At 44.7% G+C, this 24,356-nt stretch overlaps 1 protein-coding gene across 1 annotated transcript in view; it reads right to left on the reverse strand.

Annotated features, from left to right (window-relative positions):
• adgb (androglobin) overlaps nucleotides 1–24,356 on the reverse strand; it is a 400,763-nt gene that overhangs the window by 194,027 nt on the left and 182,380 nt on the right. Inside the window, exon 16 of the mRNA XM_068044513.1 lies at nucleotides 9,878–9,970. Within this exon, the coding sequence (XP_067900614.1) occupies nucleotides 9,878–9,970 (93 nt within the window). The remainder of the gene's footprint in view (nucleotides 1–9,877; nucleotides 9,971–24,356) is intronic.

Consider the following 24,356-nt stretch of genomic DNA (forward strand, 5'->3'; position numbering starts at 1 on the left):
ATCTCCCATCTAAATACTGTTGTTCCTCACTTGCAATTCAAACAGATGGCCCTGCTCTGTGTGTTTGAAGATAATTAATTACGAATTCACGATAACCTGCACTACCTGTCAAAAACTGAGAATAGGTTATTAAAGCAGAGTTTAGTCCGTGCCACGAAACAGATCTGGGGTAATCTTCCACCTGTTGTTAATTTGATACCAACCTTCTGCTGCAGAAAAATGGAATTCTAGGTGCTAAGTTTGGCCCTTATGCAGATTCAATGTTTTCTGTTAGTAGATTCAAGTGTACATGCTAACTGCCCAGTCTGCACCCCCTGCTATGTGGATATTAGATATAGACTGGAGTTTGTTCAGTTTAAGGGCTTCTGTCAACACTCAATACTGAGGCTTGCACAGACATGAATAACAGCCGCTAGGGTGTGGCACTGGAAAGAAATGGGCACCTATGGAACCTCTACCACAACAGCTTCTTATTCTAGGTCATTTTCTCCAGCCATATAGGATTTTGGGTTATGTTGTCATCTTTACATCTCACACAGAATTATACTTCCAAGGCATTTTTGTAAATTAGGAAGAGGCATCGAGAGAGACCAAGAGCCAGAAATCCAGGAGAAAATGTTTGAAAGAAAAACTCTATCAACAAGGCTTGTAGCAACAGACTGAAGAACGTGAGGTGTTCAAGATTCACTTACAAAGCAGGACTGAGGGCAAGATTTTTGTCCCAATATGAAGGCAGAAATGGAGGCGGGAGGCTATCGTGCTGGTTTGCCACCTCCGTTCTGACAGTAAGCGATTTTGCTAAGGTGGGGGTAAGGTAGGACCTGTAACCCACCTGATTTTGAGCAAATGACCAATTAAGCTTGTTAACAAGCTCATTGTCAACTCGTTAAGGGCTGGTTTGCAATTTTTATGGGAAGGCATGGGTTACATGATAGATCTGGAACAGGCCAAGAAGAAGGAGGCAGCAACATAGTGTGGAGCCTGTCATGGCCATGCTCATAAAATGGTGCATAGCTGAGAGGTGTGCTCATTCATTGGCACACAGTTGCCATCGGATGAGGAGAGTTAGTGGATCAAGTGGTCTGTGCGCGCTCAGTATAGGGGGTCATGACCCTGCAGAGATTGTGAGGCCATGAAGCGGGGAGTGTGGGGAGGCAGTCAGTAAGCACTGTGAGTGCAGTTGACCACAAGCAAGGAAGCATCTGTACTTGGGATTAAACTAATTGGAGATATGGATGAGTAGCGATGAGGATCAACATCCTCAGGAGCAGATGCAGAACCCAGGGCATGAGGACAGCAGAGGAGAGGAACGAGGGGCAGGAAGGCAATGAGTGCTGCTGAAGAAGAAGAAGCTATTTGGACATGTCAGAGAATCAGTGCCACATGAGCTGAATGGACTCCTGACTGCCTTAGGGAACTCTGACAAGTGGTCACACATCTCACTCTGCTGGTGAAAGTAGAACCAAAGAACAAAGAACAAAGATAATTACAGCACAGGAACAGGCCCTTCGGCCCTCCAAGCCTGCGCCGATCCAGATCCTCTCTCTAAACATGTAGCCTATTTTCTAAGGTTCTGTATCTCTTTTCTTCCTGCCCATTCATGTATCTGTCTAGATACATCTTAAAAGACGCCATCGTGCCCGCATCTACCACCTCCGCTGGCAACGCGTTCCAGGCACCCACCACCCTCTGCGTAAAGAACTTTCCACGCATATCCCCCCTAAACTTTTCCCCTTTCACTTTGAACTCGTGTCCTCTAGTAATTGAATCCCCCACTCTGGGAAAAAGCCGCTTGCTATCCACCCTGTCTATACCTCTCATGATTTTGTACACCTCAATGAGGTCCCCCCTCAACCTCCGTCTTTCTAATGAAAATAATCCTAATCTACTCAACCTCTCTTCATAGCTAGCGCCCTCCATACCAGGCAACATCCTGGTGAACCTCCTCTGCACCCTCTCCAAAGCATCCACATCCTTTTGATAATGTGGCGACCAGAACTGTACGCAGTATTCCAAATGTGGCCGTACCAATGTCCTATACAACTGTAACATGACCTGCCAACTCTTGTACTCAATACCCCGTCCGATGAAGGAAAGCATGCCGTATGCCTTCTTGACCACTCTATTTACCTGCGTTGCCACCTTCAGGGAACAGTGGACCTGAACACCCAAATCTCTCTGTACATCAATTTTCCCCAGGACTTTTCCATTTACTGTATAGTTCACTCTTGAATTGGATCTTCCAAAATGCATCACCTCGCATTTGCCCTGATTGAACTCCATCTGCCATTTCTCTGCCCAACTCTCCAATCTATCTATATTCTGCTGTATTCTCTGACAGTCCCCTTCACTATCTGCTACTCCACCAATCTTAGTGTCGTCTGCAAACTTGCTAATCAGTCCACCTATACTTTCCTCCAAATCATTAATGTATATCACAAACAACAGTGGTCCCAGCACGGATCCCTGTGGAACACCACTGGTCACACGTCTCCATTTTGAGAAACTCCCTTCTACTGCTACTCTCTGTCTCCTGTTGCCCAGCCAGTTCTTTATCCATCTAGCTAGTACACCTTGGACCCCAAGCGCCTTCACTTTCTCCATCAGCCTGCCATGGGGAACCTTATCAAACGCCTTACTGAAGTCCATGTATATGACATCGACAGCCCTTCCCTCATCAATCAACTTTGTCACTTCCTCAAAGAATTCTATTAAGTTGGTAAGACATGACCTTCCCTGCACAAAACCATGTTGCCTATCACTGATAAGCCCATTTTCTTCCAAATGGGAATAGATCCTATCCCTCAGTATCTTCTCCAGCAGCTTCCCTACCACAGACGTCAGGCTCACCGGTCTATAATTACCTGGATTATCCCTGCTACCCTTCTTAAACAAGGGGACAACATTAGCAATTCTCCAGTCCTCCGGGACCTCACCCGTGTTTAAGGATGCTGCAAAGATATCTGTTAAGGCCCCAGCTATTTCCTCTCTCGCTTCCCTCAGTAACCTGGGATAGATCCCATCCGGACCTGGGGACTTGTCCACCTTAATGCCATTTAGAATACTCAACACTTCCTCCTTCCTTATGCCGACTTGACCTAGAGTAATCAAGCATTTGTTCCTAACCTCAACATCCGTCATGTCCCTCTCCTCGGTGAATACCGATGCAAAGTACTCGTTTAGAATCTCACCCATTTTCTCTGAGTCCAAGCATAACATTCCTCCTTTGTCCTTTAGTGGGCCAATCCTTTCTCTAGTTACCCTCTTTCTCCTTATATATGAATAAAAGGCTTTGGGATTTTCTTTAACCCTGTTTGCTAAAGATATTTCATGACCCCTTTTAGCCCTCTTAATTCCTCGTTTAAGATTGGTCCTACATTCCCGATATTCTTTCAAAGCTTCGTCTTTCATCAGCCGCCTAGACCTTATGTATGCTTCCTTTTTCCTCTTAGCTAGTCTCACAATTTCACCTGTCATCCATGGTTCCCTAATCTTGCCATTTCTATCCCTCATTTTCACAGGAACATGTCTCTCCTGCACGCTAATCAACCTCTCTTTAAAAGCCTCCCACATATCACATGTGGATTTACCTTCAAACAGCTGCTCCCAATCTACATTCCCCAGCTCCTGCCGAATTTTGGTATAGTTGGCCTTCCCCCAATTTAGCACTCTTCCTTTAGGACCACTCTCGTCTTTGTCCATGAGTATTTTAAAGCTTACGGAATTGTGATCACTATTCCCAAAGTAGTCCCCTACTGAAACTTCAACCACCTGGCCGGGCTCAATCCCCAACACCAGGTCCAGTATGGCCCCTTCCCGAGTTGGACTATTTACATACTGCTCTAGAAAACCCTCCTGGATGCTCCTTACAAATTCTGCTCCATCTAGACCTCTAACACTAAGTGAATCCCAGTCAATGTTGGGAAAATTAAAATCTCCTATCACCACCACCCTGTTGCTCCTACATCTTTCCATAATCTGTTTACATATTTGTACCTCTATCTCACGCTCGCTGTTGGGAGGCCTGTAGTACAGCCCCAACATTGTTACCGCACCCTTCCTATTTCTGAGTTCTGTCCATATTGCCTCACTGCTCGAGTCCTCCATAGTGCCCTCCTTCAGCACAGCTGTGATATCCTCTTTGACCAGTAATGCAACTCCTCCACCCCTTTTACCTCCCTCTCTATCCCGCCTGAAGCATCGATATCCTGGGATATTTAGTTGCCAATCATGCCCTTCCCTCAACCAAGTCTCAGTAATAGCAATAACATCATACTCCCAGGTACTAATCCAAGCCCTAAGTTCATCTGCCTTACCTACTACACTTCTTGCATTAAAACAAATGCACCTCAGACCACCAGTCCCTTTATATTCATCATCTGCTCCCTGCCTGCTCTTCCCCTTAGTCACACTGACTTCATTATCTAGTTCCTTACAGGCTTTTGTTACTACCTCCTTACTGTCAACTGACCTCAATTGGTTCCCATCCCCCTGCCACATTAGTTTAAACCCTCCCCAAAAGCGTTAGCAAAAGCACCCCCAAGGACATTGGTTCCAGTCCGGCCCAGGTGTAGACTGTCCAATTTGTAATAGTCCCACCTCCCCCAGAACCGGTCCCAATGTCCCAAAAATCTGAACCCCTCCTTCCTGCACCATCTCTCAAGCCACGCATTCATCCTGACTATTCTTTGATTTTTACTCTGACTATCACGTGGCACTGGTAGCAATCCTGAGATTACTACCTCTGAGGTCCTGCTTTTTAACTTGGCTCCTAACTCCCTAAACTCTGCTTGTAGGACCTCATCCCGTTTTTTACCGCTTTGCTTGTGGCTCCCGAGGCCCTATATCTGCACCCAGCTGAACATGGCTGTGTCTGTCTTCCATCCTCCAAGAGGGACTTGACCATTGTTACCTCTGCCTCCGTCACCTCCTCTTGCTCACTCGTGGCGTGCTCCTCACCCAGTGGCACCTTTCTAATTGCTTGTGAGGACCCACTGATGCGAGTGTATCTGTGCTGGTGGATGGTATGCTTGAATGACGTTAATTGTGCTGGGTCTGTTGGTTCCATTTTGTCTAAGGCCCCTGGTGATGCTGCAGGATTATGGGAGACTTAAGAAAGAGATCATGAGAGCTCGCCTCTGACAGCAGATGCTTCTGTAGTGCTGAGGCTTCCCAATGCAGCTGAAGTTTTGGCATGCTATTGTATGGGGAGGAATGTACTCCATCCCCTTCATCTACAGAATTCAAGATCTTTTCACCCTCTCCCACAGGTATTCCCAGCTCTCCATCGCCTACTTCTGCATGCGATGCCACCCTCGTGATGTCTAGTGCTGCCTCCTCCATAGCAGTCAGGATGGTGAGCTGGGTCACTCCTCCTTCTGTGTGTCTGCTGGAGGGTACAGACCTGGAGGCCTGTTATCTGGGTGTAGTGTTGCACTTACCTTGTGTAAACCAAGATCATGTAACTTTATGTGGCATTGCATCCTGCCGACGACACTGCGGCTGCTTACATGTTCTCCAGCCAGGCCTGCTTAATTTGGCTAGGCGGACTTCTCCTGCCACCCTCCGGGAACAAGACCCCTTGCCTTTCGTGCACTGCCTCCAGCATCACCTCAAGGGCTGCATCACTAACCTGTGTGTTAGCCCTGCCGCATGTGCCTGGCTTCTGCCTCTCCTCCTTCTGACTTTTGCCTTCCATTGATATACAAGACAACTGCCACATAATGGATGCCATCATGCCTGTAAATTGGGCCTGCACTTTTAGAGTCCCGGCTCCATCCCATGCCCGCTGCTGTTAATTGACCACCAAACCTGCCCTCCAGCCGATTGGGCTGTGACTATACCCTCCCTCAATTCCGGAGTGGGGTTGGGACCTGGAAAGGATTCCAACGTCGGGGTCCTGACCCCAAACGGAAAATTCTGCTCCTAAAATCAACTTACTAATAAACATTAAAGTTCAATAACTGTACATTGCATATAAATTATATAAAATTGTCTTATTTGTTCACCTTCCCTAAAAATATAATTAAAAGAATTGATGCAAGGTCAACATGGCCAAGTGAAAAATCATAAGTGTTGGATGTGGGTCTTTTTCCAAGCCATTCTACCTCAGTCCCACTAAATTTACAACAGGAATCCAGCAGAACTGACCAGAAAAGTTGATCTCTATTTACTTCTTGGCAACCAATTAAAAACACAACTTCACTGTTTCTGAGCCGGTCGCTTACAAAATTCCTTCCTAAAATCCTTTCAGTGGTGATTACAGATGTAAAATTCAACTTTCATACAATGCAAATTAACTGATTAACTTCAGTTTCTGTCATCCAGTTATGCCTCAACAGTAAAACTGAAACGTACATGACAAATTTACATCAGTGTCAGTGGCACTTATATTAGAGTGCACAAGAAAAGCATCGAAATGGATTCAGGTTTCAGATGTTCCCAAGGTGGACTCAGCTGGAAAGACAGAACAGCTTAAAGAATCTCACACATTGCACAGCACAGTAGATATTAGGCAGTGCATTTTGGATATTGTTCCATATAGTATGGAAGTCAGGATGCAGTTTCAGATTCACTCAGTACTTCACTAAAATTGCATTAGAAGGAATTGCACGCTTAATTGACTGTAAGAGCTCTGGCACCTATCAACCCTCTTCAAAAAAGCAACCTTTGACCCCTCCATACTTGCAAACTACCGGCCCATTTCCTAACTTTCTTTCCTTTCCAAAGTCCTTGAATGTGTTATCTCCCAAATCCGTGCTCATCTTTTCTGGAACTCCAAACTTGAATCCCTCCAATCAGGTTTCCGCCCCAGTCACAGTACCAAAACAGCTCTTATCAAAGTCACAAATGATATCCTAAGTAATTGTGACTATGGTAAACAATCCCACCTCATCCTTCTTGATTTGTCTGCAGCCTCTGACATGGTTGACCACACGACCCTCCTCCAATGCCTCTCCACTGTCGTCACCTGGGTGGGACTGCACTTGCCTGGTTCCATTCTTATCTATCTAATCCTAGCTAGAGTATCACTTGCAACGGTTTCTCTTCCTGCTCCTGCACCATTACCTCTGGTGACCCCCAATGATCTATCCTTGGCCCCTCCTATTTCTCATCTACGTGCTACCCCTTGTCAACATCATCTGAAATCACAGCATTACTTTTCACACATACACTAACGACACCCTCATCTACCTCATCACCACCTCTCTCAACTCCTCCATTGTTGCTAAACTATCAGACTCCTTATCTGACATCCAGTACTGGATGGGCAGAAACTTCCTTCAATTATATGTTGGGAAGACCAAAGCCATTATCTTTGATCCCTGCTCCAAACTCTGTTCCCTTGTAAATGACTTCATCCCTCTCCATAGCAACTGTCTGAGACTAATTCAGACCACCACCATGGTGTCATACTTGATCCCAAGATGAGCTTCCGACCACTTATTTGCGCCATCACTAAGACCGGCTATTTTCACCTCCATAACATTGCCCAATTTTGCCCCGCCTCAGCTCATCTGCTGTTGGAACTCTCATTCATGCCTTTGCTACTTCTAGACCTGACTATGCCAATGCACTCACGGCTGGCCTCCCACATTCTTCCCTTTGTAAACTTGAGGTCATCTGAAACTCTGCTGCCCATGTACTTACTGGCACGAAGTCCTGTCCACATATCACTCCTGTGCTCGCTGACCTAAATTGGCTCCCGGTCAAGCAATGCCTTTATTTTAAAATTCTCATTTTTGTTTTCAAATCCCTCACTCCTCCCTATCTCAGTAATCTCCTTTGACCCTCCAAGATATTTATGCTGATCTCATTCTGGCCTCTTAGGCATTCCTGATTTTAATTGCTACATCATTAGTGGCCGTGCCTGCAGATGCCTAGGCCTTAAGCTTTGAAATTCCCTCCCTAAACCTCTTCGACTCTTCCTCTCTTTCTTCCTTTATGATGCTCCTTAAAACCAACCTCTGTGACCAAGCTAATGGCCATTTACCCTAATATTGCTTTATGTGGCTCAGTATCTAATTTTGTTTTATAACGTCCCTGCGAAGCACCTTAGGATATTTTTAAGTTAATTTATATATATTATATAATATATATATATATATATATATATAAATTTATAATTATATATAATAAATATAAGTTATTGTTGTGTAGCAGAACTGCAAAACTGCAAAGTTTTTAACTTGGAATGAAAAGAGATTCTGGAGCATAGGCAGAAAATTTTTGTTGTAAATAGCGACTGAAAGCTGGACTCCTACTGCCCTGTTTCCTCCCCCATTAAAAAGAGGTCCACGGAAGAAAACAGGCTCTGGGCTGAAAGCCAGGCTAGATTTGGTAGCATCACTAATGTTGGCAAATGCCAACAGGGCAGATCTGCTAATGGTTGAGGGCACCAGACAATGAAACAAAAATATAAAAATGGAGAAAAACACATGCATACTTGCTGCTATTGTCGAACTGGGTGAAGCCAACAGGCTTATCTTTTCACCTTCACTAGACAGAATGAATTTGCTGAAATTTACATTGAACTATATTTCTGTCTCATACATTAACATTTCCAAAGCGATGCTCTAGAATGCTCACATTTTTAAGTGAAAAATGTTTTGAACATGACCTAGTTTGCCCCTTTCAGTTCTGCCTTTCTCAGGCTATAGTGCTATAATTAGCTGTGACTCATCAATGAAAGTATAGATGGATTTCTCAGAATCTTAATGCTGCTGATATTCAAATTTGCTGTTGAAATCCATTCTGTTAAATCAGTGCTCACACTGGGCAGAAACTGACCCACTTTAAAAAGAATTGCTGGTCTGGACCATTTCCAGATCCCAGCACCTCACTTGCTGGCAGTGAGGTTGCGGGTGTGATGTTCCGGGAGGCAGCCTCCTAATTGGCCACTTCTGCATCTGCTGTCCAATTAAGGATGGCGGGTGGGTTCATGAGGTTATAGGCCCAATCAGAGGGCCTGCAGCCATGGAACAGATGGGAGCCCCACCAGCAGAGGTGGACGCTGCCGCTGTAGGAGGGGGACCATGATGCGCCTCCATCTAGAGGCGCCCTCTGAAGACATCTCAATTTTGTTAAAATAAACTCTGGCAACAGCTGAAAACCCTCTACAGAATGGCCTGCAGCCACTGATCCCTGTGTTTCTGGGAGGTGTGGGGGATAAGTATAGGTCGCCTCGCGGGCCCCCTCGCCAACCGCCAGTAAGCTGCCTTGAGGCACTTGCCAGGCTTTTTCCTCAGCAGGGGACCTGTCCATTCCTGGCAGCATCCCCAATCTACCCACAATTGGGTACTTACATATGCAAACTCGTTGCCCAACGCTGCCTGGGGTGGGTTCTGGGTAGCCCATGCCACATCTACCCCACTTGCGGCAAAGTTGGCCAGAGGCGGGAACTCATCAGCCCACTGACCCAATGCCCTCCTGTCCAACCTTCCTCCCGGTCCTGCCGTCAAAGCCGCCTCGGCAGGACTGGTAACATTCTGCCCACTGTGCTTGGGGAGAAATCTTAGTTTTGCCAGTCATGGTTAGGTGCAAAGACCATTAAATTGCCTACTGTAGTTTTACTTCTTTCTTCATTGAAAAAAACGAGGGAGAAATTTTCCAGAGCATGCAAACTGGACACTGGGCCCAGGAAATAGTATGATTGCCAATCTCACTTGGCTCCCATTCAGAATTCCTTGCATGCCTTTTATGCCAAAACATAGAACTCTCACATAAAATATGCAGAACTTCATTATACATGTAAAACATGAACTAAGACACAATGTTGACATGAGTTCCTACCTATTACCTTTGAAGTGGAGCTTACACAAATGCAAGGAAAAGCTGAAAAACATACAGTTCCAAATCCCCTACTTGAAAAACTTACCTTATTATCTGTTACGCTACCATGCAGACTTTTAGCACCATGGGACGCTGTTGAAAAGTGAGCACCCGATTTTACGGATTCAGGATGTATTTCCTGCAAAGATACAGCATGGAATTAATGTTATGCTTGTTGGACAGACTTATGTCTTCACTTTCTTGGATCAGAATATCAGCCTTACATTGATAAAGTGGAAATTTAACTTAAAGGAAAGGAAGTCCATTGCATCTATATCAATAATCCTTATATTTTTTGGACTTCCTTCACCCTCTTCTAATCTCAACCAAACCAATCTCTATCTAGTTATCTATAATCTTACATAAGCATACATTTCCTGTACATAACAGTTACTTCATGTAACAGTCTTTTTCTATCACATTGGTCTGGATATTTGTAGGGACGGGTTACCTGGGCGGGGAGTGGGTGGGGCGCAGTATCAGATGGGAAACCCACGTCTTTTGGTCTAATTGACAGACTTGGCTTCCAGTCAGGTTGGGAGCACTCTGCAGAACCAGGTAAGTCCGATCCACAACCTCAAGGGCAGGGAGTGGGAATGGGGGTTGGGAAGGATCCGATCCCTAACCCCGGAGGTCTTTGTATGGGGGGTGATTCTGATCTGGGAAGCTTGGGTGGCCAGGAGAAAACATTCCTGTTCCTCCTGGCCCATATGCAGTGCTCTGAATGCACTTACCTTCTCTCCAAAATTGTTGTCGCCTTGCTTCAGCTACCGGGTTTCACGAGGCCCACAAATCCCGTCCACAAAACAGATAAAATCAAAAGTTTCAAGCTTTAAGAGCATATTTATAATTCAAACCAGCCTCCAGTGAGCAGATTGACTGCCTGCCTTGTCCCACCTCTCTAAAACCCGGAATACGGCAGATTGGAGATGGCTTTCAAAGCTCTGAATTTTTACCAATTTAACCCTAAACATGCACCCAATCCCACATATTCGCTCATGTTAAAATTCTCCGCATTGTTTATGTGACACCTCTCTACCATGATTAAATCATTTGAGTCAATCTCCCTTTGCATTGCTCATAAAGATTCAAAACCAAATATATTCATGAGGTGAGGCATGTTTAGAGCACAGGGGATGTTTAGATGGGCAGGGGAAAACTGATGCTCAGGGGTACAAAAGGCAAGAGTTGGAGTGGTAGAATGGGGTTACAGGGTAGAGAAGGAAAGTAAAGGAATGCTGAAAATCCATGGAAGGGAAAGGAGCAATGTAGAGCACAAGAGGCCATTGAAGAAATAGAGGTCAGGGAGGGTGGGTGGGTGGGTGAGCACTGATGGTCACTGGAAGACATTAAGCTGTGGCTGGAGTCCAAAGGAAGAAGGTTACACTGATGGAAACATGCACAGCTGGGGCAGATCTGTGGGGAAAATTAAAGTAGGGAGGGGAAGGAAGGAGGTATAACAGGGAGAGGAGAATGAGGGATGGGATAAAGTGATGAAGGGAAAAAGGGAAGGGGAATGGGGAAAGAAGGGACAAGAAGGAGAGGGAGAGGACAGGCAGAGGAGAGATGAAGAGGAGAAATAGGGTTACGGTTGATTGGGTTATGGGAAATAAACCCATCCCTAACCCAAATGCAGGGACAGTGGGAGAAGAGGGGAAGGAAGGGAGTGGGAAAGGAGAAGAGGTGGGCTGGGGATAGTAGGGAGAAGAGGATGGGAAGGCGAAAATTTTGAAAATAGCGAATATTCATTATTTACAGATAGCGAGTTAAAATATAAGTAAAATCGAGACATGTTGTCGAAGCTTTTTGTCTTGCACTCATCAGGACAATCCACAAAAATAACCAATGTAAGGGAAAACAATTTATACTGCATGAAAAGAGAATGATGACTGGTTGGTAAGTGAACTCTGATTGGTAGAGGCATTGCCATGGAGAATGCACCAGTTTACAGTGACTGACAGTTAACTGCCAAGCTTTGTTTGAAATTAATTGTATGAAATGAAGCCTATCGCCAAAAGTTTAGAACGTTCAAAAAGCAAGCTAATCAAACTTACCTGGAGTTTGACAGAAGTAAGTAGCTGGCTTTTGACCAGTGGCTGAGGGCTCTTACAGTACAGCTTAGCTGTGAAAATCTCAGAGAGGTAATTTTGCTAGAAGAATTTAAAAACTCTCTCCCACTCTTCATAAAGACACATGTAGAGGAACAGAAGGTTCATAGAGCCCAGCAGGCAGCAGTTCTGGCCGATGAGTTTGCTCTCATTTTAAGTCGGTTTACCAGTGAAAAACCTTTCCTAATCACCCCCACAAATTTGAAAAGGAGAAAGGGTGGGAAGGTGATAGAACCCCAAGCAGTCCTGGGAGGGAAAGAAAAGCAGGAGACAGAGGGGGCCCTCCTCCAGCCAAAAAGGAAGGTGCTGTAAGTAGGAGTGAGATCAGAAACCTGTGTGCTTCCATTGTAATAAAGCAGGGCATCTAAGAGCTGACTGCTGGAAACTAAAAGGAAAACCTGTAGTGTTAATCAGGGCACAACCACTCAATGAAAGAGAAGGAACCCTGATGGAAAGCACAGCAGAACAAGCTGTGGCTTTAACTGCAGTAAGAGTCAGACCCAGGAAGCCTACTGCTACAAGTGCAGGAAAATTTAATAGGATTCCTGAAAATTATCAGGGTTTTGTGTCTGAAGGGAGAGTAACCCCATACCCCTCGAGTGGAGCAAGCAAGCACATAGTAATCCTCAGGGACACAGTGGCCTCTAGATCTCTTTTACTGGGAAAAGGCCTGATCTTTCCCCCAGAGAGTGCAGTATACAGGAGAATGGTGGTGAATGTGCAAACTAGTTTTGGGACCGGTGACTGTAGGGATTGCCCCTAGTTTGCCTGTGGACGGGGTTGACCTGCTCCTAGGTAATGATCTGGTGGGGTCAAAGGTGGCGGCTTCCCCAGCAGTGAAAGAGAGACCGTATAGGTCAGAGAGACAGGGCAGTGACAGGAGACAGTCCCCTGCAGTTTCCCTGAATGTATGGTGAATCAGGCCATGATCAATCCAGCTCCCCCAGAGGAGACTGAATTGGCACTGCAGGCAGATAACCGTGAGGTTTGTCTGTCTGAGACTTTCTTTGGGAATTTAGAAGACCCAGGGAATGAGTTAAATGGATCTGCCCTAGCTGAGGCTCAGCGAGCTAACCCAGTATTGAGAGAGTTAGCACAGGCTGCCCAGTCTGAAATTGAAGCAGAGGGTGTCCCTGATTGCTACTACTTAAAGAATGAGGTACTGATGAGGAAATGGAGTTCTCCTCACAGACCTGACAGCAAGGAGTGGGCAGTGGTTCACCAGTTAATGGTCCCGCAGAGGTACCATAGAGTAACAATAAGAATGGCCCATGATAGGATATGGGATGAAAATGGGAACAGGTTACTAAGCTGGATGATCAGCCATGATCATAATGAATGGCAGAACAGGCTCGAAGGGCTGAATGGCCTATTCCTGCTCCTATTTTCTATGTTTCTATGAGATGACAGTGGCTGTACATGTCGGTATCCGAAAAACCAAAACCCACATAAGACAGCAGTTTGACGGGCCAAAACTCTACAAACATGTACTCCCGAGAACTGCAGGAGTTGCCACATGTGCCAGGTTGGGGGGAAATCCCAATCTGAAGTGAAATCTGCACCCCTAAGTCCTATATCAGTGTTTGGTGGTGGTGAACTGTAAGGGACCCCTGCCGAGAATGAAAGGGGACAGGCAGACACAAGGCTGGCAAAAGGTTGGAAAGGAAAGGGGAAAAAGCGACCAAGAGGACAGGTTAAAGGAAGTTTTGGAGGAATCCCAAATGGAAACCCCTACTGTCCAGTCAGCCAACCCCAAATTATTTGAAAAGTCAGACCCCACATCCTCCTATGTAAATGCAGACACTAGAACCACCCCACCAGAGTTGCTAACAGCATTTACAGGAACCTGCAGAGACAAAGAGAGTCCTCAAGAGGGCAGAGAAACTGTGAGGGTGATGCCTCACCTAGTCGAAGTGCCACAGGGCAGTGCAGCAGAATCTGGATAAATACCTGCAAGCAGGAGTGTCCCAGAGGACAAAGGGAAGATTAGCAAGGAATCCACCCCCATAGTTAGGAGAAAAGGGAACCAACCATCTGCTAAAGTGAAAAGCTCTTGCATGACTCACCAAAGCACTGAAAGAGAGTTCAGACTGCCGATGCCCATGAGCAGAACTTCACTTAGGGCTAATTAAATCTAACCATCCCCCTGCAGATCTCAATAAGAACAAAGACACCCTAGGCAATCATGGAAATGTGCAAACTGAAAAACTTCCCCAAAAATGTTTATTGGGATGCCAAAAAGGGCAGTTTAAAGCAGCACTGCTACCAAGAAAAGATAGACTGTAACAAGCGTTAGGATTAGGAGTGGCACAGTGGTTAGCACCGCAGCCTCACAGCTCCAGCAACCCAGGTTCAGTTCTGGGTACTGCCTGTGCAGAGTTTGCAAGTTGGGCCGAAGGGCCTGTTTCGGTGCTGTATTTCTCGCTTTCTCTTTCTATTTCTGAATGAATGAGAGAGATGCATATGTGTTTTCCTGTACCACTCTTCTCTCTCGTCCCTTTTAATGAAATGCTTTTTAAAAATAAAATCGCATTTCATTCCACTGGGTGTGGAGGCGTCATGAAGACCCCCACTGGCCAATAATGAGGCATATTAATTTCGTCATATGAACATTAATTTTATACTGTTGCTGGAGTGAAGAAATGACTTGTTTAAAGAGCTCACCAGACATTTGGCTGGAGGCCATTTGCATACTAAACGACAGTACTTGGAGAGACAAAGCAACTACTTCCTGGTCCAATTAACCCAAATGGATTTTGATCACCAGACATTGAAGGTGTAAGAAAGCTTGCATTCCAGTTTCTGCTAAGATGGAGAATCCACAAATGCAGCAGTGGTTAAACCAGCTGGCCACATGACTAACCTGCTGGCCCAGTCTTTTTGAACTACACACAGGACAGTTTGAAGACAGACTGCAGATTGCAACTGAACCTGGAGGAAGAGAGCTTCTCTCCTGGCTAGCTCTCTCTCACTTTCTCACAAACCTCTGGACCCAATGAAGTTGCTTAACCCTCAAGAGAGAAAAGACTCCTACATTGAAACAAGTTAAAGCGTGCACTGGGCTCCAACGAATGGCAAGACTTACTGGCAACCAATGACTCCACATCGAACTCAAAGGACTGTAATTACAACCTAGCTACTGCCTCAAACTTTTTCCCTTTATTCTTTCTGCCTTTTCAGTCTCTATCTGCGTGGGCATTTATCGCATATGCATGCTAGCGTGGTCACGTTGCGTACTCATAGTCGTTAACTGAATTAGTGTTTAAGGTTAATAAACTTCTACCTTTCTTGTTTAAATCGAAGAAAACCTGTCTGATTGATTTCTTTGCCTTGCAATTGGAAAGCAGTGAACAAGGATTCACTGAAGAGGGAGCTAAAACACGGTGTTTTTAAAATTAAACCCTGTTACGATTAAACCAGGCAAAGGCTGAGAGGGAACCCCCAGACCCCTTTATCACCTGATCATAACAGCAATTTGGGGGCTAGCATCTGGATTGGACTCACAGACAAACAAGAAATTGGAAGTGGGAAGCCAAATTGATCCTAATCAAAAAAGAGAACAGATTTCAATATAGGTTTTCTTGTAGTTGTGTGTGCTAGAATACTGACATCTCTGCGACTGAAGTCAGTAACTCCCCAAGCCAGAGTGAAGTAACTTGGGATAAGTTAAAAGCACTGCCCATGGAAAAGTTGAGACAAATGGCTGGGCAGTGTGGGATCACTGTCCAGGCCAAGCTTAGAAAGTTTGAACTCTTAAGACAGTGGCCAACCACTTTTCCCTTGAATCTGAAGAAGCAGAAACAGGGTTAGAAGTAGACTCTGACAGGGTATTGATAGCAAAGATACAATTCGAAGAGAGGAAATTTGAATTTGAGGAAAGAGAAAAAGAGAGAGACAGAGAAGGAAAGAATCTTTCTGAAGGAACGTGAAGAAAAAGAGAGGAGAGACAGAAAGCAAGAGAGGAGAGAAAGAGCCTTCCAGAAGGAATGTGAAGAGAGAGAGCTGAGGCAGCTTGAGTTAACTAGGGGCGACAGAGTAACCCCAGTGAAAGCATAGCCAATATGGAGCAGCGTAATTCAGGGCTGGGTACAGAATTGTTAAAACTTCCCCAACTGATCCCAAAATTCGGTGAGGGAGACGTGAAAGCATTTTTAGTGTCTTTTGAAAAACTGGCAAGGCAGTTAAAGTGGCCAGCTGAGGCCTGGACTCTGCTGATACAAAGCAAGTTAACAGGAAAAGCCCATGAGGATTATTCCATGTTTCCAGATGAGAGTTCATCAGATTATGAGCTGACAAAAAATGCTATTTTAGGGGCATATGAGTTAATTTCAGTTCATACAATTAAACCTTGTTACAGTTAAACCAGGCAAAGGCTGAGAGGGAACCCCTAGACCCCTTTCTCACCTGGTTGTAACAATATGTAATCAAAAGTTTGGTCAAAGAGGTAGGTTTTAAGGACCGTCATAAGGAGCAGAGAGTGTTTGAGAGGTATCAAGGTTTAGGGAGGGAATGCCAGAGTTTTGAGCTGAGGAAGTTGAAGGCACAGCCACCAATGGTGTTGGGATGAAAATCAGGGATGTCCAAGTGGTCAAAATTGGTGGAGTGCAGAGATCTGAGAAGATTATAAGCCTGGAGGAGGTTACAGAGATAGGGAGGGGTGAGGCCAATGTGGAATTTGAAAGCAAGGATGAGAATTTTTAAATTGAGGCTGCACTCCCTCCAAGACCAATGTAGGTCAGAAGCACAGTGGTAATGGGTAAACAGGACTTACAGGCCTTGGTCTGGGTTAGGATATAGGCAACTGAGTTTTGGATCAGCTCAAGTTCACAGAGGGAGCATGATGAGAAGCTGGCCAGGAGAACATTGCCATTGTCGAATCTGGAGGTAACAAAGTTATAGATGAAGATTCAATGATAGCACTCCGCTTTTCTTGGTTCCCATTCTATTGTACCTGCACTACCTTTCACCAAACTGGATCATGGAACCCTCACATCAGTGAAAGTGATATGTGATCTCCGCTCCTTATCAACCCATTCTACCTCTCCTTTTCTAGATGAGCTCAAAGAAGCAGCAGTAATGGAAAAAGAGCCAGTCTTCTTTGCATCCATGTCCAAGCATATGCTATCATTTACTCTTCCAAACAAGCACAAATCTGGAGGTATTCGCTTTTGAGGAACAAGGCAGCAGTGCATTGGGTGACAGCGCAAGTAAACTGAGGCAGTGAGGGAGTACAAGACATTACTGACCGAGGGGTCAGGTGATATCACCTCTTGACTAAAGAGCCCTGGGAATCTCGTCGGGTTTGGCTTTGAAAAGGATGTTTGCAGAGGATCAGTCACATATGAGCATGCACCAGAGCCATGTCAATCAGTTGGTTGGAATTGGGATAATCCACTGTCCATTAATAGAGAACCTTGACGAATGGCTTTACAGCATTGCAGCCCAGTCCTGACTGTGTGCCAGCTGTAGGGATATCTACAGTGGGGCATTCATGACCAAGGGTCTAAGGACTGACTGATGCTCCTACCCTCATTATACAGGCCTGGCATGCTAAACTGGAAAGGGTCATCTTTTCCTACCTCAAGAGCAGTAAGGTCATCGGGGACCAGAGGTGATTCTGTCTTGGGTAAGGCCCGTGCTCAAGCTGGGAATCCAGATTTGTGAGGTGGTGAATGACAGCTGGAGGGTTGCCTAGCCAAATGCTACAGGGAGAATCCCCAGGAGATCTCATATCTCAGAAGATAGCTGAGAAATTAAGGAAATCAAAGTGAATTCCTAAGAGCTGTGGTACACTTTGGATTGGTCCCAGGAGAAGTGAACAAACTGCCAAGATCCTATAAAGTACAGGAGAACACTTGGGTTGGATGTGTTATGACCGAGGTAGGAGAAGTGCACTGTTAATTCAGTTCTACTTCTCCAGAGCTCACAACATATTTTTTAAATGTTCTCACTTACTGAGGCAGTCAATCAGATACACCATTTTTCCCAGAATAGAACACACTAACCAGGTTTCTTCATTGAACAACAAAACTATCAATTTATTATAAAGTAAGTCTTAACCAGTAACAAAGTAAAATATAAACACACAAATTAAATATTTTTAAGTTCCAACATTAAATTTTCGAAGTCCCCTTTCTACCTTACCCAAATTTTAAAGTCCCCCTTTACCTTAGTCCCTTCAAACTCTCACACACACACACACACACACACACACATATATAAACAAGTTAACCGAAATTTTTTTTAAAAAAGGTATCTTTGGATCTATTACTGACAAAAAAGACACCCGGGCGGATTACTTGCCCAACCCTTGAAGAAAACAGACGAGACACGCTGCACCAAAATTGGCACACAATCCAACCGCTGAGCACACGTAGACAAGCCACCAGGATCCTCCCTAGAACAGTTCTCTTCAAGCGGCAGTGAAACTTATTTTTAGCAGGTTTTCTTCAAATACGGGAAACAAGATGAATCGACACAGTGTACTTCACAGGGTCTTTTATGGAGTTTCTGGGAAGCGAGCTGGGTTGTGGTCTTCTGTCCTTTTTTTGACACTCAGCAGACTTGACTTTATCTCCTTCCAGAAGGTAAAACATACACACACTGGCACACAATCAGAAAACTTGTCAGTTTTCTGCCCCTCCCAGGTGTTCTGCTGCTACTGGGCTTGTCCAATCAAAGGAGTGCTGGTCACTTCTCTGCCCGTTACCAGGGTTTCTGTTCCAAGCCTAACACGAGCCATGTGACAATCAGCAACACTGTTGCCAATCCAGCTTCCTCAGGGTCCTTTTGATGGCTCTCTTTTAAAAAAAAACCTGGTCCAACAATTATTCAGCTTCACCATATTTTAATAAATATTTTTAACAAAACCAAAAAACAGAATCATTTTCATAATAACTCCACCCTCAGAGTAATGAAACACCATTTTTAAATGCGTTTCATTACAAAATATTGGAAAAATAGAAAAATAGTTTCACACTCATATCCACTCTTTCCTTGTAGTCAATAAAATTCTGCTCTGTACACTCTTTTCATTCAAATAACTTGAACAAAGTCAGATTCTTGATGAAGCATCTGCAATAACATTATTTTTACCAGCATTGTGGATAATTTTTAAGTGATAAGTTTGTAACAGTAAACTCCGTTGGAATAGTCTGGCATCCTGGTTTTTAAATATTTCCACAAAGGTTAGGGGGTTATGATCAGTGGGCTGGATTTTACAGGACCGCCGACATCGGGGGTCAGGGCGGGGGGCCTAGAAAATGCCTCCGGGAGAAGCCCACCACAGGCCTCGACGCTGGGAAGGCCCGGCCCCATATTACTGGCAGTGGCGAGGCTTCGTGGCGGTGTCCCCCCGTCGCTTGGCAACGGGAGCAGCATTTACCTAGGCAAATTTATTAAAATAAACGAAATAAATACTTACCGCTCCTGCCATCCATTCCGCTCCGATATTGTAGCCGGTGGCTGGCACTCCCATGCCTTCGGATCTCCATTCGGACATCCGATGTGGGACACTGGCATGGAGGGGGGAGCAGGTAAGTATTTCAGTGTGGGGGGGGGGGGGGGGAGGAGCAGGCTCGAGCTAATCTGAGTGGTGGAGGGGAGGGTGGGAAGGGTTAAAGATTTAAGTTTCTGAATTTTGGAGGGGGGACCTGAGGATTGGGAGCAGTTTAGAATTCAGCAAAGGAGGGCCAAGGGATTGATTAAGAAGGAGAAAATAGAGTACAAGAGCAAGCTTGCGGGGAATGTAAAAACTGACTGTAAAAGTTTCTATAGGTATGTGAAGAGAAAAAGATTAGTGAAGACAAATGTAGGTCCCTTACAGTCAGAAACAGAGGAATTTATTATGGGGAATAAAGAAATGGCTGACCAACTAAATGCATACTTTGGTTCTGTCCTCACAAAGGAGGACACAAATATCATACCAGAAATGTTGGGGAACACAGGGCTGAGTGAGAGAGAGGAACTGAAAGAAATCAGTATTAGTAGAGAAACGGTGTTGGGGAAATTGATGGGATTGAAGGCCGATAAATCCCCAGGGCCTGATGGTATGCATCCCAGAGTACTTAAGGAAGTGGCCCTAGAAATAGTGGATGCATTGGTAGTCATCTTCCAAGATTCTATAGACTCTGGAACAGTTCCTACAGATTGGAAGGTAGCTAATGTAACCCCACGATTTAAAAAGGGAGGTAGAGAGAAAGCAGGGAATTATAGACCAGTCAGCCTGACGTCGGTAGTGGGGAAAATTCTAGAGTCCCTTATCAAAGATTTTCCAGCAGAGCACTTGGAGAACAGTGGTAGAATCAGACAGAGTCAGCATGGATTTACTAAAGGAAAATCATGCTTGACAAATCTACTAGAATTCTTCGAGGATGTAACTAGTAGAGTTGATGAGGGGGAGCCAGTGAATGTGGTTCATTTGGACTTTCAGAAGGCTTTTAACAAAGTCCCACATAAGAGATTAGCATGTAAAATTAAAGCACATGGGATTGGGGGTAGTGTATTGCGATGGATAGAAAATTGGTTGGCAGACAGGAAACAAAGGGTAGGGATAAATGGGTCTTTTTCCAAATGGCAGGCAGTGACTAGTGGGATACCACAGGGATCGGTGCTAGGACCCCAGCTATTCACAATATACATTAATGATTTAGATGAGGGAACTAAATGTAATATCTCCAAATTTGCAGATGACACAAAACTGGGTGGGAGGCTGAGTTGTGAGGAGGATGCAGAGAGGTTTCAGGGTGATTTGGACAAGTTGAGTGAGTGGGCTAATGCACGGCAGATGCAGTATAATGTGGATAAATGTGAGGTTATCCACTTTGCTAGCAAAAACAGGAAGGCAGATTATTATCTGAACGGCTATAAACTGAGAGAGGGGAATATGCAGTGAGACCTGGGTGTTCTAGTACACCAGTCGCTGAAGGTAAGCATGCAGGTGCAACAGGCAGTAAAAAAGGCAAATGGTATGTTGGCCTTCATAGCGAGAGGATTCGAGTACAGAAGCAGGGATGTCTTGCTGCAATTATACAGGGCCTTGGTGAGGCCACATCTGGAATATTGTGTGCAGTTTTTGTCTCCTTATCTGAGGAAGGATGTTCTTGCTATAGAGGGAATGCAGCGAAGGTTTACCAGACTGATTCCTGGGATGGCAGGACTGACATATGAGGAGAGATTGAGTCAGTTAGGATTATATTCACTGGAGTTCAGAAGAGTGAGGGGGATCTCATAGAAACCTATAAAATTCTAACAGGACTTGACAGGGTAGATGCAGGAAGGATGTTCCCGATGGTGGGGGAGTCCAGAACCAGGGATCATAGTCTAAGGATACGGGGTAAACCTTTCAGGACTGAGATGAGGAGAAATTTCTTCACCAGAGAGTGGTGAGCCTGTGGAATTCGCTACCACAGAAAGCAGTTGAGGCCAAAACACTGAATGTTTTCAAGAAGGAGTTAGATATAGCTCTTGGGTCTAAAGGGATCAAAGGGTATGGGCCGAAAGCCGGAACAGGCTACTGAGTTGGATGATCAGCCATGATCATAATGAATGGCGGAGCAGGCTCGAGGGGCCAAATGGCCTACGCTTGCTCCTATTTTCTATGTTTCTATGGGATGGTTAGGTACTCAGGGCAAGTATTTTGGTGGAGGAGAGGGCAAGGAATGAATATATGGTTATTGGGGGAGGGTGAGAGAGGAACTGCAAACATGTATTTAATATTTCTTAAATAAATTTTAATGCACTATTGCTTTAAAACTTTAAATTCCAAAGTAGGGCTCTAAGCCCTTTAAAAATGGTATTGGCCAGTGACGCCATTGCTGGGGACGAACCACCTGCCCCCTCCACGTTATCAAGTGGGGGGGGGGGGGGGGTGGTTGCAGTCTGCCCCGGCCATGTAAATGAAGCGCTGTGTTTAATATCACCCTGGCTCCGTGGAGTAGGGCTCATACGTGCAGGCTGCCATTTTTACAGCGGCAACATAAAATTCATCCCAGTATAGACCAGTGCCTCTCTGTAGTTGTGGTGGACATAGACTTCAAAATGTTTAAGAGCCAATAATTGACCTAAGGTTTATTTTTCCACTGTGGAAGATCTTTTTTGATGTCGATTTAGCTATTTGGAAAAGTGTCCCACTGGCCTTCCTATCTCTAATTCATCGTCTTGGAACAGGACTGCACCGACCCCCAGGTCACTCGCATCAATTGTTACTTTGAAGGACTTAGTGAAATTTGGGGCAGCCAAAACCGGTTCATTAATCAAAATGGCTTTCAGCCTTTCAAAGGATGCTTGGCACTTCCCTGACCACACTACCTTGGTTTTCTTTTTCTGTAGCAAATCTGTCAATGGAGCAGCTATACTGAAATTTGGTACAAACTTTTGGTAGAAATCACACATCTCCGAAAACTTCATGATTTCTGGCTTAGTCTTAGGGATAGAGAACTCCACCAATGCTTGTACTTTTGCTGTTCTTGGTAGCACTTGCCCTTGCCCTACTACATGCCCGAGGTAGGTCACTCTCACTTTCTCAAATTCGCTTTTGGCCAGGTTTATTACTAAATCGGGCAATTGTAAATTTTTGAACAGAGTTTCTAGCTGTTCCAAGTGGTCCTTCCAAGTGTCACTATAGACCAGCACATCATCAAGGTAAACTACACAGTTAAAAAAACAGGCTACCACTTGGTTCATTAGTCTCTGAAAGGTTGCTCGGGCATTCTTTACCCTGAATAGCATCACTCGGCACTGGAAAAGACCATCCAGTGTGACAAAAGCTGATATTTTGTTAGCTCGGGGTGTTAAAGGAACTTGCCAGTATCGCTTTAACAAATATATTTTTGTAAGAAACATGGCACTGCCCACTCTGTCAATACAGTCTTCCAAGTGAGGGATTGGGTAGGACTCTGCTTTCATTATTGCAATAACTTTTCATAGTCTATGCAAAGTCTGGTTGAACAGTCAGGTTTATGCACTAATACTACTGGTGAACTCCAGCTACTTTGACTGGGTTATATTGTATGGTTCTCCAACATGTATTGGATTTCTGCTGTTACCTGGGCCTATTTCTCTGGACTTAAGCTTAAGGATGTTGTTTATCGGAATGGATTCCCGTATATCCACATCATGGCTAAGATTGTACATTCTGGTTTATCCATACAGACTCTTTTAAATGCTGTGAGTAGCCTTGTTAGTTCTTCTCGTTGGTTTGCATCTAAATTTGAAAGCATAGTGTCCAATCTTCCGAGCAATTCAGTATTAGCTAACTGGATAGTAGGAGGTTGAATTTGAGAATTGTCTAGGCCTCCTTCTGCCTCATCCTCACTATCTTCCTTTCATCCTTCTCTGTCACTACTACCTGACATAACTGTGCTTGCTTATCCTCCTCCTGGCGATAATATTGTTTTAACATATTGATATGACACAGCCGATTCTTTTTCCGGTGTCAATCAAATAATTTACTTCACCAATTCTCTTGACCACTTTATATGGACCACTGAACCGTGCTTTCAATGGTTCACCCTTAAAGGCAACAATACCTGGCCGAAATGCTCAGGTCTTAGCATGGCTTGTCTGCCCATTTTTTCACAGTTGTTTGAGAAGCTTTAAGGTGTTCCTGAACCACTTTGCAGGCTCTCGTGAGCCATTCCCGGAACACAGATACATAATCTAGTACAGAAGATTCACCCCTCTGTTCTAAAAACCTTTCTTTAATTAACTTTAGAGGACTTCTTATCTCATGCCCAAAAACTAATTCAAAAGGACTAAAACCTGTGCATTCTTTAGGTGAATGCTTTGTGGAAAACAAAAGAAATTTTAGCCCTTTAACCCAATCATGGGGATATTCATGACAGTATGCCCTAATCATTGTTTTGAGGGTCTGATGGTACCTTTCTAAAGCTCCCTGTGTCGATCGGTGATATGCTGAAGACTTTAACTGTGTTATACCTAAGTTACCCATAACTTGCTGAAAAATTTTAGACATAAAATTGGAACCTTGATCCGACTGAACCTCAATCGGTACTCTATATCTAGTGAAGAATTGGGTTAACTTCTCTACCACTACCCTAGCAGAAATTGTTTTCAAGGGAATGGCCTCCGGGAACCGAGTAGCCATATCTATGATAGTAAGTGTATATTGGTGTCCCGCTTCTGTTTTCGGTAAAGGTCTTACACAGTCTACCAATACCCTACCAAATGGTTCCCCAATAACTGGCATGGGAATTGGAGGTGCCGGTTTTATGGCAGATTGCAGTTTTCCCACAATCTGGCATGCATGACACGTTTCACAAAACTGCACCATGTCCTTGGAAAGACCTGGCCAGTAAAAGTGTTAACTTGTACGTGCTTTGGTCTTCCAGATCCCCACATATCCCGCTATAGGAATCCCATGCGTTAACATTAATAGTTCCTGGCGATACTTTGGCG

This window comes from Heterodontus francisci, chromosome 13 (genome assembly GCF_036365525.1).
Source record: "Heterodontus francisci isolate sHetFra1 chromosome 13, sHetFra1.hap1, whole genome shotgun sequence".
Lineage (NCBI taxonomy): Eukaryota > Metazoa > Chordata > Chondrichthyes > Heterodontiformes > Heterodontidae > Heterodontus > Heterodontus francisci.